We start from the raw sequence: 13,013 nt of genomic DNA on the forward strand, positions 1-13,013 counted from the left end.
TCACTACAATTGGCCAAAGCCAACTTCACGTGATATGTATGTATATATATGTATATATATATATATATATATATATATGCGTGTGAAAGTCTACTACATGAAACAACAGCTACTGAATCATTTATAGCTGTTGCTGCCTCAAATAATAAAATCTTTCTAAATCAAGATGATGAGTAGATCACATGATCTAATTTTATTGATTAACTAACGCGAAAAAATGTTCCTATTTTGCAAATGAAATGGATTTATGTTGTTGACTTCTCCTTGGATCCTCCTAATGATTTAAAAGAATAAAATATGAAAAGAGTAGCATACATACATAGAACAGCCAAAAATGGGTAATTCAAACCAAGCATAAAGTGCAGCTAACATGCAGTTTCACAGCAGACAACATAAGACGATGATTTTTTTTTTTTTTTGAAAAATAAGAAATCATATTTTATGTGTAACAAGCAGCGAAGTACACAAGAAAACATATCATACCAAGATCTTAAGCATGCTAGATGAAAGAGGTGATTGCAGGATAGTTTTTTAGCCCTGGCCATTGGTCCCTGCAATATACCAGATAAATTAATCTAGTTGGAAATCAAAAAGATAAATCTAGAAAAAAAAATATAAGGATGAAATTCTTACCCTACAAATTGCACATTCATCATCAAATGCAGATAGCTCTTCAGTTGTAGCATCAGGAAGAGATCCATCAAGGGAATTTAAGGCCTTCTTCAACTTGATGAATCCCTTCACCCTCTTAACCAGTGCACTAAATATCGCCTATTAAATTGTTCATACAAATTCAATATGCTGTTGTCAAATTACTGTCAAAAGGATAGGAAATTTCTTTTTTAAATGATTCAAACCCCTCCTCTTTGGAGGATTAGAGCAGTTCCACCCAAGCACTAGCTCTGTAGACAAAGGATAGGAAAAGCAAATGAAATAATATTAAAAATAAAAGGATAATATTTACACGCAGGTTTAGGAAAAGAATCGCATCCACAAGGTGAAATGCCATGCCATGAAGCCACCATATCATCACGTAATGACCAACTCCCATCAACAAAGTCATCATGTCTAGAAGAAAACCAAAATTTCGTAGAAGTTGCCCCTTCCACTCTGCCAAAGACCCTGCAACCAAAGTAACTTATATGCATGACCGCAGCCAAAGTTTGTAATCTAACAAATTAAAGCAGCTGAAATTTATATTTAATAAAACTCATGAAATGACAATACTTTTTGCATTATAGCATTATTGATGTGATGTGTTTTATATTTCAACGAAGGAAAAGGGGAGTAACCGGTTAGATAGAAGAATAATCAGGAATATCACATGAGAACAAGGATATAATATATCAATCAGTGAGAAACATATCAGGGCATAATATATCTTCAAGACAAATGAATCTAGCACAAAATTACTAACGTAGTACAATATAAAATTTTTTTAACTAGCAACAAGATTATAGTTAGCTCATTCGGCTTCTCAAGCAAATATATTCTAAAGCACATCAAAAAAACATTAGAGTACCAACTTAAGACATGCAATTAAAAATGTTATTGCATTCTGAATAACAAACATAACCAATAATATGCAGATCCACCATGCCAGCTTTATATTGATTTGTTGCAAAAATATATAACCCAGAATAAATTGAAAAAGCATGCATTACTTCAGTTTTGCTTATTCATCACCTACTACAGAACTATTAAGTGAAATCACAGTGCACACGTACAACTAACATAGTCAAGTAATTAAAGCCATGACATTACTAATTTAGCGTTTAACAAAAATGATAAGACATTATAGATAGTCCTTATTTTAGATCATGTCCATAATAATGAGCTGCATCTTAAGTTATTTATGCAAGGTGGTTCAGATGCCTGCACTGGTTATGAAATGGCTCATTTGATAAGTAGGTGAGGTGTTGATTAAGTTATCAGTGCCACCATAATGATGCAGTTTTCTTCTTAAGTGACCTATCCATCAGTTCAATCTTTAGTTAACTTATTGATGGATAATTGCAGGGGAGGAAAACTGGCAGCATAATGAAAATGGTAACTACTGGTAAAAATTAATCAACTTCGGAAGCCAGTTTGCACACAGGCTTATATTGAATGGAGGCAAGGGTGCATTCAACATGATAACGAGTATTTGAGAATTACAGATAGGCATTTTAACGAAATAAAGAAGAGAGTCTTGGGGTGGCATAAATTTTGACTTTTGATGTCTAAACCGTTTTCTTGGATTCAATTTCATGATAAGTTTGAGAATTTAGAGAAAAAAAAAACTTGCAGTTTATTTCCTTGTACAAGCATAGGCATTTCATGACAAGGCATACCTGAAAAATAATTCTAAATTATTTTTAGAATATTACAATAATTTAGATTATTCATATGATTTTATATCATTTTCACTGTTTTCCTGTATTTAATTCATAGGAGTATCTTTATTTTGACTTAGATGATAGAATAGTTAAAACTTATTTAGATATCAGTTCTAAATTTGCTCACAATTATAGTTGTAAACACTTGCATAAATAAGAGTCAGATAGATGTAATTTAGATGAATTATAAATGAAATATGAAATTTATTTAAAAAATAAATAAATAAATGAAATATGAAATATTCTGGCCCCTCTGTTCTCTCTCCTCTCACCTACCATCAAGCTTAGCTCCACAAATCTCCTCTCTTCCCCTTCAACAACATTCTTGATGGGGACATCAGATCATCGTGGAAAGTTTAACAGAGACGTGGTCGCCGATCTACGGCCACGATCGAGTCTTTATATTTTTGAGTCGTTGATGTATTTTTATTTTCATGTATTTTGTTATTTGCTTATGTGATTTTATTATTTCCCGTTGTACCCTCTTATGGGAGTTGTCGTATGTAAGCCCAAAGGGCATTTGTGTCTTTTTGTTTTGAGTCATGTGTATGAGGCTATTTAAAGCCCTACTTTGTTCATTTTCAAGTTAATGAATGATTGCTTATGATATTTTCTTCTTGGATGATTATTGAGAGAGCTTGAGAGCATAATGGAGACAATTCCCTAGGAGAGGGAGATCGTATTACCCACAAACCTTGGAGACGGCCGGGTTCGTGGTTTTCTCTTTGTATTTTCGTTTCTCCCTCGTCACCTCCCCTCATTCGTCTTTGTCGCTTTAAACGCTACCACCCAAATTCCCCTCCTCCTCCCCACAGTTAATTCCCCAAAATTATCACCCACAACCGCCGACCACCAAACCTGATTCTCCTAACCCGTCGGCTCCAGTAATCCCACCGTCGGTTCAGCCCACTCCCTCTTCTCCCTTCAATTCCATTGCCTAATTGGGATTGGATCTTTTGGAGACAGATTTTTTTTGAATTCAAATTGTCTATTTGAAATTTAAAATATTCCCTAAAATATCAAATCTATTTTAGGAAAGTTCCTAAATTAAATCTATTTGAATTTTGAATTTGAATTGGATTTAACTAAAAACTTTCCTCTTTACGAATCCCAATTAAGTAACCACAATTGAGTGTAATAATGGCTCCCCATAATTCCTGCTCTCTTCCACTAATGCCACTGGCTACCTGGATTTGAATTGGGATTTATTTCCTAAGTACAGAATCCTATTTTAGGCAATTGATCCAAGCCACGTTAATTTCCCTCTAGCCGAATTTCCACCAGGCCTTTTATGTTAGATTTATTCAAATAGGAAAGTCCTATTTTGGAAGCAAATCAAGCCTTTATTTTCCCTCCCTCTACACTTAATTAAATCTGAAATTTCCTCAGATTTTGCTCCAAAATCTGAAATTGTTTCAGTTTTCTAAGAACAGAAACTTAGAGTTAATTTCATCTACACATACGCGAGAAACTTCTTTCTCTTCAGCGACGATCGAGACCATTAGCAAGACGGAAGCCATTGACGAACACTTCGAAGGCCTTGAGTGGAGGATCTCCACCTCTCCTTAGCAAAGGTTTCTCTTTCACTTGCATCTTATTTCTTTTAAAGTCTAAATTCTCATTGATGTGATTGTATTCGCGAAAGTCTCCTCCAAGTGCTCTTGCTAAGCTTAGTAATCATAGGGATTGAGCGTACTTTCTTTGCATCATAAATCTCGTTGTTAGATTAGGGATTACTTTGAAGACTACTATTTTGTATTGTTTTATTTTTCTTATTTATTTTGAGAGTTCAAAGCTCGGAACATGTGATTTAGCCTACGCAAAGTATCTCTTTATTTGTTTTATTCGTCGTTGAGAATTGCTAGTAATTTTAATCCAAAATTATTCTAATCTAAGAGTTGTGCAATGCCTAAATGAATCCACAAGGATCACATCTAAGTAGTTCTACATCATCTGGTATCAGAGCATGGTATGCTCTTGCATGTTTTAGGATTCCTGGTAGTTTTCCTTTTTGTGCTTTCATTTTGCATCAATTTCATTTAGAAGCTACTCATTTTATCCCTAAGGTGCTACTAAGTCATTGTGTGTCATTTTTTTAGCATAAAACATCTTAAGTTCTCCCTACACCCATTGTTTAGTGGTTGTCCAGAAAATTCCTGCAGCTTTCGGCAAAAACTTTAGGACCCCCATTTAAGTGTTTATTTGCTGTCCTTAGCTTCGCAATCATTAATACTTGTTAGGGGACTTAGTACTTGAGTGTAGTTTGCTGTCCCTGAATTTCCTGCACCATATAGGGTCATTTTAGAGTGTTTTGTCATCCCATAGCTTGCTGTCCACTTCCTAGGAAACCCTCCAAGTACCCGATTGTGTTTAGGAATGGACCCGGAACAACTAGGAATGGCCTTAGACCTCTTGGTAGGTCAAATGAACACTATTAGTCAGCAACTCAAGGAAAACCAGTCGGATCTAACTGAGCTTCGTAGGACTACCACCGAGAGATTTGATACACTTGAGCGAACTAGAGACCGCCCTACTCACACCCCATCGAGACCCACTTCTATGTATGGGGATGAAACCTACCTGGATGAGAGGCCACATCGGTCTAGTCATCATGCTTACTACCATGGACATGATCCACGTCATGATCCTGATTTGGATGAGAGGCATCACCGTGCCAATCATCGTGCTACCTACCACGGCCATGATCCCGATGCACCACTTATGAAGAACATTAAGGTTGATGTTCCTATCTTTGGGCACTCTCGATCCCCAGCTCTTCCTGGACTGGGTCAAAGGTATGGATAGTTTCTTTAAGTGGTATGATATTTCTGAGGCCAGGAAGGTTAGTTTTGCTGCCATGAAGCTTACGGGTAGGGCGAGTCAGTTTTGGGCGAACTTAGAAAGTCTCAGGGAAGATAGGAATGAGTACCCCATTGTATATTGGTTGTCCATGAAGCGGGAACTCAAACAGAAGTACTTACCTTCGTCATACTTCCCCCGCCTATTGGACAGGCGGAATAGGCTGACCCAAGGCAACAAACCAGTGAAGGAGTACATCGCCTCGTTTGATGACTTCTTGATTCGCTGCAAAGGGGAGACCTCGACCACCCTCGCACAGATCTTATCTATGTTTCGAACCGGGTTGCGTGAGGATCTACGCAATGAGTTATTTGCCCGGAACGTCATTACACTGGAGAATGCCTACAGCCTAGTGCTTGATCTAGAGGAGTCCCGTTCTCAGCACCCTAAGCGTTCCCACGATTCTAGACCCTCGTATAGATCAGCCGGTAGTTCCACCCCGCACACTCCTGCTCCACGACCCACTCCGGGGAGCACGACCCGACCATCCACGGGTCCACCTGCACCTACATCTGACTCTAGAAGTAAACCTCCCACCCCATATGCCCCTCGGTCCAGTCCCGGGACCAAGTGCTTTCGATGTCAGGGGTATGGGCATATCGCTTCTCAGTGCTCCAGTCCTTATAAGGTTTCGATTGTTGAGGAAGTAACTGAAGACGATCTCGAGCCCGAGGTTGATCAGATCCACTAAGTTGAGGAAGAAAGTGAATACTTCGAGGAGGACGACGACACTACGGTCCTCAATTGCCTTCAGAAATTGGATACCCCTCCCATATGCGTGGTGAGATGTGCTCTATCCCACCCGACACCCACTGATGACTGGCATAGGACCTCGATTTTTCACACCTACACCAAAATCAAAGACAAGAACTGCAAAGTCATAGTGGATAGTGGTAGTGCATTAATGATGTTTCCTCCAGCATGGTATCTCAGTTAGGTCTGTCTGTCGTTCCTCACCCCAACCCGTATAAGGTATCGTGGGTCAACTCCAATGCCTTGGAGGTGAAAGAACGAAGCCACGTGCCCATCTCCTTTGCCACTTATAAGGAGAATGTCTGGTGTGATGTGTTGGCTATGAATGTTGGACAAATTTTACTAGGTCGCCCCTGGATCTACGATAACGATGTCCACATTTATGGGCGTTCAAACACCTGCGTGTTTGAACATGCTGGTAAAAAGATTAAGCTTTTGCCATCACAACCCCGGGTTACGGATGCCACGAAATCCAACCCAGCCAAACCTAAAAAGGGCGTGAACCTTGTCACCGCCAAGGTTCTGATTACTGAGATTGCCCAAGGCGCCCCTCTGTTTGCCTTAGTCGGCCGTGAGATTTCCACCGAATCTGACGAGCTCATTCCTCAAGAGGTGCAGCCTATTCTAGGACATTATGTTGATGTCTTTCCCGATGATCTTCCAGATCAGTTACCTCCACTTAGAGACATTCAGCATGCTATAGACTTCGTCCCTGGAGCCTCCCTCCCAAACCTATCACACTATCGCATGAACCCCACGGAACATGCTGAGCTTAAGAAGCAGGTTGACGAGTTACTGCAACGAGGTTTTATTAAGGAGAGTCTTAGTCCTTGTACGGTGCCGGCCCTTCTCACACCAAAGAAGGACAGAACTTGGAGAATGTGTTGATTGCCGTGCTATCAACAAGATCACCGTCAAATATCGATTCCCTATTCCGAGGCTCGATGACATGCTCGATATGATGACGGGTGCCACATTATTCTCCAAAATTGATCTCAAAAGTGGGTACCACCAGATCCGGATCCAACCCGGTGATGAGTGGAAAACTGTCTTCAAGACCAAGGATTGTCTTTATGAGTGGTTAGTCATGCCTTTTGGGCTCAGTAATGCCCCTAGCACCTTTATGCGAATCGAGGCTCAAGTGCTGCGTCCGTTTATGGGAAAGTTTGTCGTCGTCTACTTTGACGACATTCTTATTTACAGTCACTCCATTAGTCAGCACTTAGACCACTTAAGGCAAGTTTGTGAGGTCTTAAGGAAGGAGCAATTATATGACAATCCAAAGAAATGCACCTTCCTAGTAGATCGCGTCATTTTCTTGGGCTTCATCGTTTCAGCCCAAGGGGTTTCCACAGACCCCGAGAAGGTGAAGGCCATTGTAGAGTGGCCTATTCCTCAGACTATCTAGGAGGTCCGCAGCTTCCACGGATTAGCCACCTTCTATAGGAGATTCATACGAAATTTCAGTACTATCGTATCTCTTATCACTGATTGCCTGAAAAAGGGTTGTTGCGTCCTGGAGTATTCGCGACGGTAGAGAAATATTTAGTTTAACGTCTTAGCATTGTACGAAGATCCAGCACACAAACAGATAAGTAAGAGGGTGTAGCATTCATCTTCGAAGTAACTTGCGATGCTTCGGGGGTCGGAATTGGAGGAGTCCTCTCCCAGGAAGGTCACCCTGTAGCTTACTTTAGTGAGAAATTGAACGATATTCGGCAGCGTTATTCCACTTATGATAAAGAGTTCTACGCCGTGATCCAATCACTTCGTTATTGGCGACATTACTTGCTCCCGCAAGAATTTGTCATTTTCTCGGATCACGAAACTCTGCGTTATATCAACTCCCAAAAGAAATTGAATGCATGCCATGGTCGATGGGTTGAGTTCTTTCAAGAGTACACATACACCCTTAGGCATAAGGCGGGAGTTGAAAATAAAGCTGTTGATGCTCTCAGTCGTCGTATGATGACCACCACTGAGATGAGAGCAGAAGTCGTGGGATTTGACCAAATAAATAGGGATTATTTGGAATGTCCCGGCTTCAAGGAAACCTACACTCTCTTTTCCACTGGCCTCACGCGCTTTGTGGACGATTTTCTACTGGATAATGGTTATCTTTTCAAAGCCCAGAGGCTTTTCATCCCGAGCACCTCCCTTAGGGAATTTTTGGTCTGGGAACTCCACGCCGGAGGCCTCGCTGGGCACTTCGGACGGGACAAGACTATCGAAGCCGTGGAGTACCGTTTCTTTTGGCCCAGCCTTAAGAGAGATGTTGGTCGGCTGGTCAGTCGGTGTCACACCTGCCAACTGGTCAAGCAACGTAAGCAGAACACTGGTCATTACACTCCCTTACCTGTCCCCAGTTGTCCTTGGCAGGACGTTAGTATGAATTTTATCTTAGGCCTGCCCAAGACACTCCGTAAGCACGATGTTATTTGTGTGGTAGTTGACCGGTTTTCCAAAATGGCACATTTCATTCCATGTTCTAAAACATCTGATGCCTCTCACATTGCGAAGTTATACTTCAATGAGGTCGTCCGTTTACATGGTTTACCCAAAACCATTGTTTCGGATAGGGATGTGAAGTTCACTAGCTATATTTGAAAAACCCTGTGGATGAAAATGGGCACCAAACTTCACTTTTCCACTGTCTTTCATCCACAGACAGATGGTCAGACCGAGGTAGTCAATATGAGTCTGGGTAACTTGTTGCGATCCCTGGTTGGTGAGCACATTAGAGACTGGGATTCCATTCTTCCTACTGTTGAGTTTGCTTATAATAATTCAATTAACCGAACCACGGGTCTAAATCCTTCTGAAATTGTATACGGGTTCAAACCTAGACAACCGTTAGATCTGATACCCATGAGTTCTAGGTATAGGATTTTTGAGTCTGCATCGGCATTTGCATCTCATTTGCATGAACTTCATAAGGACATTGCACAACAAATTGAAAAGAATAATCAGGAATATAAATTACATGCAAATTTAAAACGTCGATTTAAAACTTTTGAGGTTGTTGACTTTGTTATGGTGCGGATTCGTCCGGAACGGTTCCCTCCCATAACAGTTAAGAAATTACATGCAAAGAGTGCTGGACCTTTCAAAATACTTAAGAAAATTAACGACAATGCTTATATAGTAGATCTGCCTGCAGATTTCAATATAAATCCCTCTTTTAACATAGAAGACTTAGTGGCATATGAAGGCCCTGATTTTAACCCACAAAACCCACTATCAAAACAGCCATGTGTGAACCCACCCTGTGAGATCCCAAACCTACCTCCACTACCAAATATTCTCAAATTTCCTATAGCAGAGCAAGTGGAGGCAGTCTTAAGTGATGAGATCATATCCACAAGAGGAGGAGGACGAAGAAGATATTTGATCAGGTGGAAAGGAAAGCCCGAGTCAGGTGCCACCATAATGATGCAGTTTTCTTCTTAAGTGACCTATCCATCAGTTCAATCTTTAGTTAACTTATTGATGGATACTTGCAGGGGAGGAAAACTTGCAGCATAATGAAAATGGTAACTACTAGTAAAAATTAATCAACTTCGGAAGCCAGTTTGCACACAGGCTTATATTGAATGGAGGCGAGGGTGCATTCAACATGATAACGAGTATTAGAGAATTACATATAGGCATTTTAACGAAATAAAGAAGAAAGTTTTGGGGTGGCATAAATTTTGACTTTTGATGTCTAAACCGTTTTCTTAGATTCAATTTCATGATAAGTTTGAGATTTTAGAGAAAAAAAAACTTGCAGTTATTTCCTTGTACAAGCATAGGCATTGCATGACAAGGCAAACCTGGAAAATAATTCTAAATTATTTTTAGAATATTACAATAATTTAGATTATTCATATGATTTTATATCATTTTCACTGTTTTCCTGTATTTAATTCATAGGAGTATCTTTATTTTGACTTAGATGATAGAATAGTTAAAACTTATTTAGATATCAGCTCTAAATTTGCTCACAATTATAGTTGTAAACAATTGCATAAAAAAGAGTAAGATAGATGTAATTTAGATGAATTATAAATGAAATATGAAATATTCTGGCCCCTCTGTTCTCTCTCCTCTCACCTACCATCAAGCTTAGCTCCACAAATCTCCTCTCTCTTCCCCTTCAACAACATTCTTGATGGGGACATCAGATATCATGGAAAGTTTATCAGAGACGTGGCCGCCGATCTACGGCCACGATCGAGTCTTTATATTTTTGAGTCATTGATGTATTTTTATTTTCATGTATTTTGTTATTTGCTTATGTGGTTTTATTATTTCCCGGTGTACCCCTCTTATGGGAGTTGTCGTATGTAAGCCCAAAGGGCATTTGTGTCTTTTTGTTTTGAGTCATGTGTATGAGGCTATTTAAAGCCCTACTTTGTTCATTTTCAAGTTAATGAATGATTGCTTATGATATTTTCTTCTTGGATGAATATTGAGAGAGCTTGAGAGCACAATGGAGAGAATTCCCTAGGAGAGGGAGATCGTATTTGTTGACGAATATTTTCGCATTGACTTGACCCCGATCGAACCCGACAAAGCTCGATCGCGCTCGATCAACTCAATTGATCATCGTCGAGGTGAAATTAATTCGAATTAAGCCTCAATTTAATTAAATTAAGCCCAATTTAATTTAATTAAAATCAGATCAATCAAATCAAACCCAATCGAGCCTCGTCGAACCAAATTCGACGCAATTCGGCGTCGATTTAGGTTCAATTTCATGAAATTAAATTGATTGAACCCGATCGGACCCAAACCGACCCCAATCGGTTCGGGTCGTCCAATCCGGACTCAATTTCAGCCCTAATTTCTCAATTTGGGCTTAATTTGATTTTCAAATCAAAGTTTGAAGTCAAGGGTTGAGATTTTACATGAAATCCACCCCAAATCCCTTATTTTCACGTGTGTTAGGCCTGATTGGGCGAATTGGGCGGCTGACCTGCACCTGGCGTGTGAAACAAAGAGCGTGAGAGGGAGAGGGGAGCCTCATTCGGCTCCCCGTGTGTTCGTTTTCTCCATCCCGAGCGAGAGAAAGAGAGGGAGAGATCGGGAGAGGGGGAGCATTCGGCTCCCCCGTTTGTTCCGTCTCGACCAGAGCAAGAGAGGGAGGCGGAGGCCCCCCCCCCCCGTGCGATCCTTCCAGCCAAAAGAGCCGTTCGGCTCTTCCCTCTGTTCGTCCGTCTCAGACAGAGCGGGAGAAGGAAATGGGGAGAGAGCCTTCCGGCTCTCTGTTGTCTGCACCCGTCCAAGCTATGAAGGAGGAGGCCGACGGTGGCCTCTTGCATGTGATCTAGCCAGGAGGGGAAGCCTAGGCAAGGGATTTGGGAGTTTGTTGCTGCCTTTCTCCTCCCTCACTCAAAATCTGGAGCAAAGAATCGCTGTAGTTCTTTTCTTCCGCTCTTAGGAAGTGGTAGGAAGCTTCCCCTCCCTTCCAAGTCAACTCCGGCGACCTCTTGCGATGAAATCTGCTCCGGGAGGCTTCCAAACAGTAAAAACCTGCTGTTTGGAACGTTTGGACAGCAAGCAATCACTTCCGGGAGCCTTCTAACAATGAAAACTGATGTCCGGAGCAGTTTGGACAGCAAATCCATCCTCCGGAAAAGCTTGGACAGCAGCGACGCCATCCGGAAAGGCTTGGACAGCAGCCTTCTTCCTTGAGAAAGTCTTGGACAGCGGTTTGGAGCTTTCAAAGGAGCTTGGACAGCGGTTTGGACAACAATTTGGAGCGCTAGGACAACCTGGGTGAGGTAAAACCCTAAAACTTAGTGAAACCTAGGGTCCCCCAAGGCCGTGGTTGAATGGTTGACGTCCCCAAGCCTTAGGTCCTTTAGAAACTTCATTTGTTTGTGTCCCCAAAACTTATGTGCGCTGCCTTCTCCGCAAAACAGCGGTAATCCGGTGATTTCCGTTTGTTTGCTCCCTTGTGAGAGCCAAATAGGCATGCCAACGCGTGTAGGGGTGTTGGATTGATATCCAACACCTCTCAAATGCATGTACTAGCATTCATATTGTGTTCAAACCGTCGCCTATAACAAACCTAGGCTTCGTCGTCATAGCACCCAAATTTGGAAGCTATGCATTTGGCCAAATCAATTGCATGTTGCTTAGAATTTAGATTATGCCAAAATTGATCTAAATAAATAGTGTAGGTCTCTTTCTCTAAGGATTGCACACTTCTAAAATTATTGGGAGATTGCTATGCATGTTTATTTAATTTGTAGGGAAAACTTGGGGTAGATGTGGGTTTCCAAAGACCCATAAGCCACCCCTTGTGTGCTCTTGAATTATTTAAATATGTGTTGCACCTCCTAATTCTCATGGATGAGGATGATAACAAATGATCCTTTAGTATGCAAACTATCTAAATTTGTGTCATGACAAAATTGATACAAACTTTGGAGAGTTTGCATATTGGAACGAATAGTCTCTACAAGTTAGTGAATGTAAATGTGTTTGGTTGGAAACAAGACCACAATGTCTATGACCAACCAAATTCATGTTTGATCTTTACACTAAATTTAGAGCACACAAGTGGTAATCATCGTTGGTTTACATCTACCACATTTGGGATTTGGAAATTAACCAAATGGGCTTATCTAACCTTGAAGTGGGCTTGAGATATGACATGGGCCCTCAAAGGCCCATAATCCTTTATACTCAAGCTTACCTAATTCCATTTGTGTGAGTTTTCCAAATTCAATCATTGAATGAAATGATCAAAATCCTTAGAGATTGAAACCTCACATCAATGTTTTAATAAACAAATCCTACCAAAATGGATCTTTAGGACTTTCTTAGAAAACCTTCAATCACCATTCATGACAAAATTGATTGGATTGTTCTTAGAGACTTTAGGTGTGTAATCCTTAGAGATTGAAACCTCACATCAATGTTTTAATAAACAAATCCTACCAAAATGGATCTTTAGGACTTTCTTAGAAAACCTTCAATCACCATTCATGACAAAATTGATTGGATTGTTCTTAGAGACTTTAGGTGTGT

The 13,013-nt window shown here is 40.5% G+C and overlaps 1 protein-coding gene across 3 annotated transcripts in view; it reads right to left on the minus strand.

The window, feature by feature from the left end:
- LOC110111279 (E3 ubiquitin protein ligase RIN2) overlaps positions 1-13,013 on the minus strand; it is a 60,553-nt gene that overhangs the window by 18,616 nt on the left and 28,924 nt on the right. For all 3 annotated transcript variants that reach the window (XM_020843074.2, XM_020843073.2, XM_020843071.2), the window contains 3 exons: positions 965-1,122; positions 634-771; positions 484-551 (listed from right to left, as the gene is read on the minus strand). In XM_020843074.2, coding sequence (XP_020698733.1) covers positions 484-551; positions 634-771; positions 965-1,122 — 364 coding nt within the window. The remainder of the gene's footprint in view (positions 1-483; positions 552-633; positions 772-964; positions 1,123-13,013) is intronic.

Source organism: Dendrobium catenatum, unplaced genomic scaffold (assembly GCF_001605985.2).
Source record: "Dendrobium catenatum unplaced genomic scaffold, ASM160598v2 fragScaff_scaffold_1165, whole genome shotgun sequence".
NCBI classification, from domain to species: Eukaryota; Viridiplantae; Streptophyta; class Magnoliopsida; order Asparagales; family Orchidaceae; genus Dendrobium; species Dendrobium catenatum.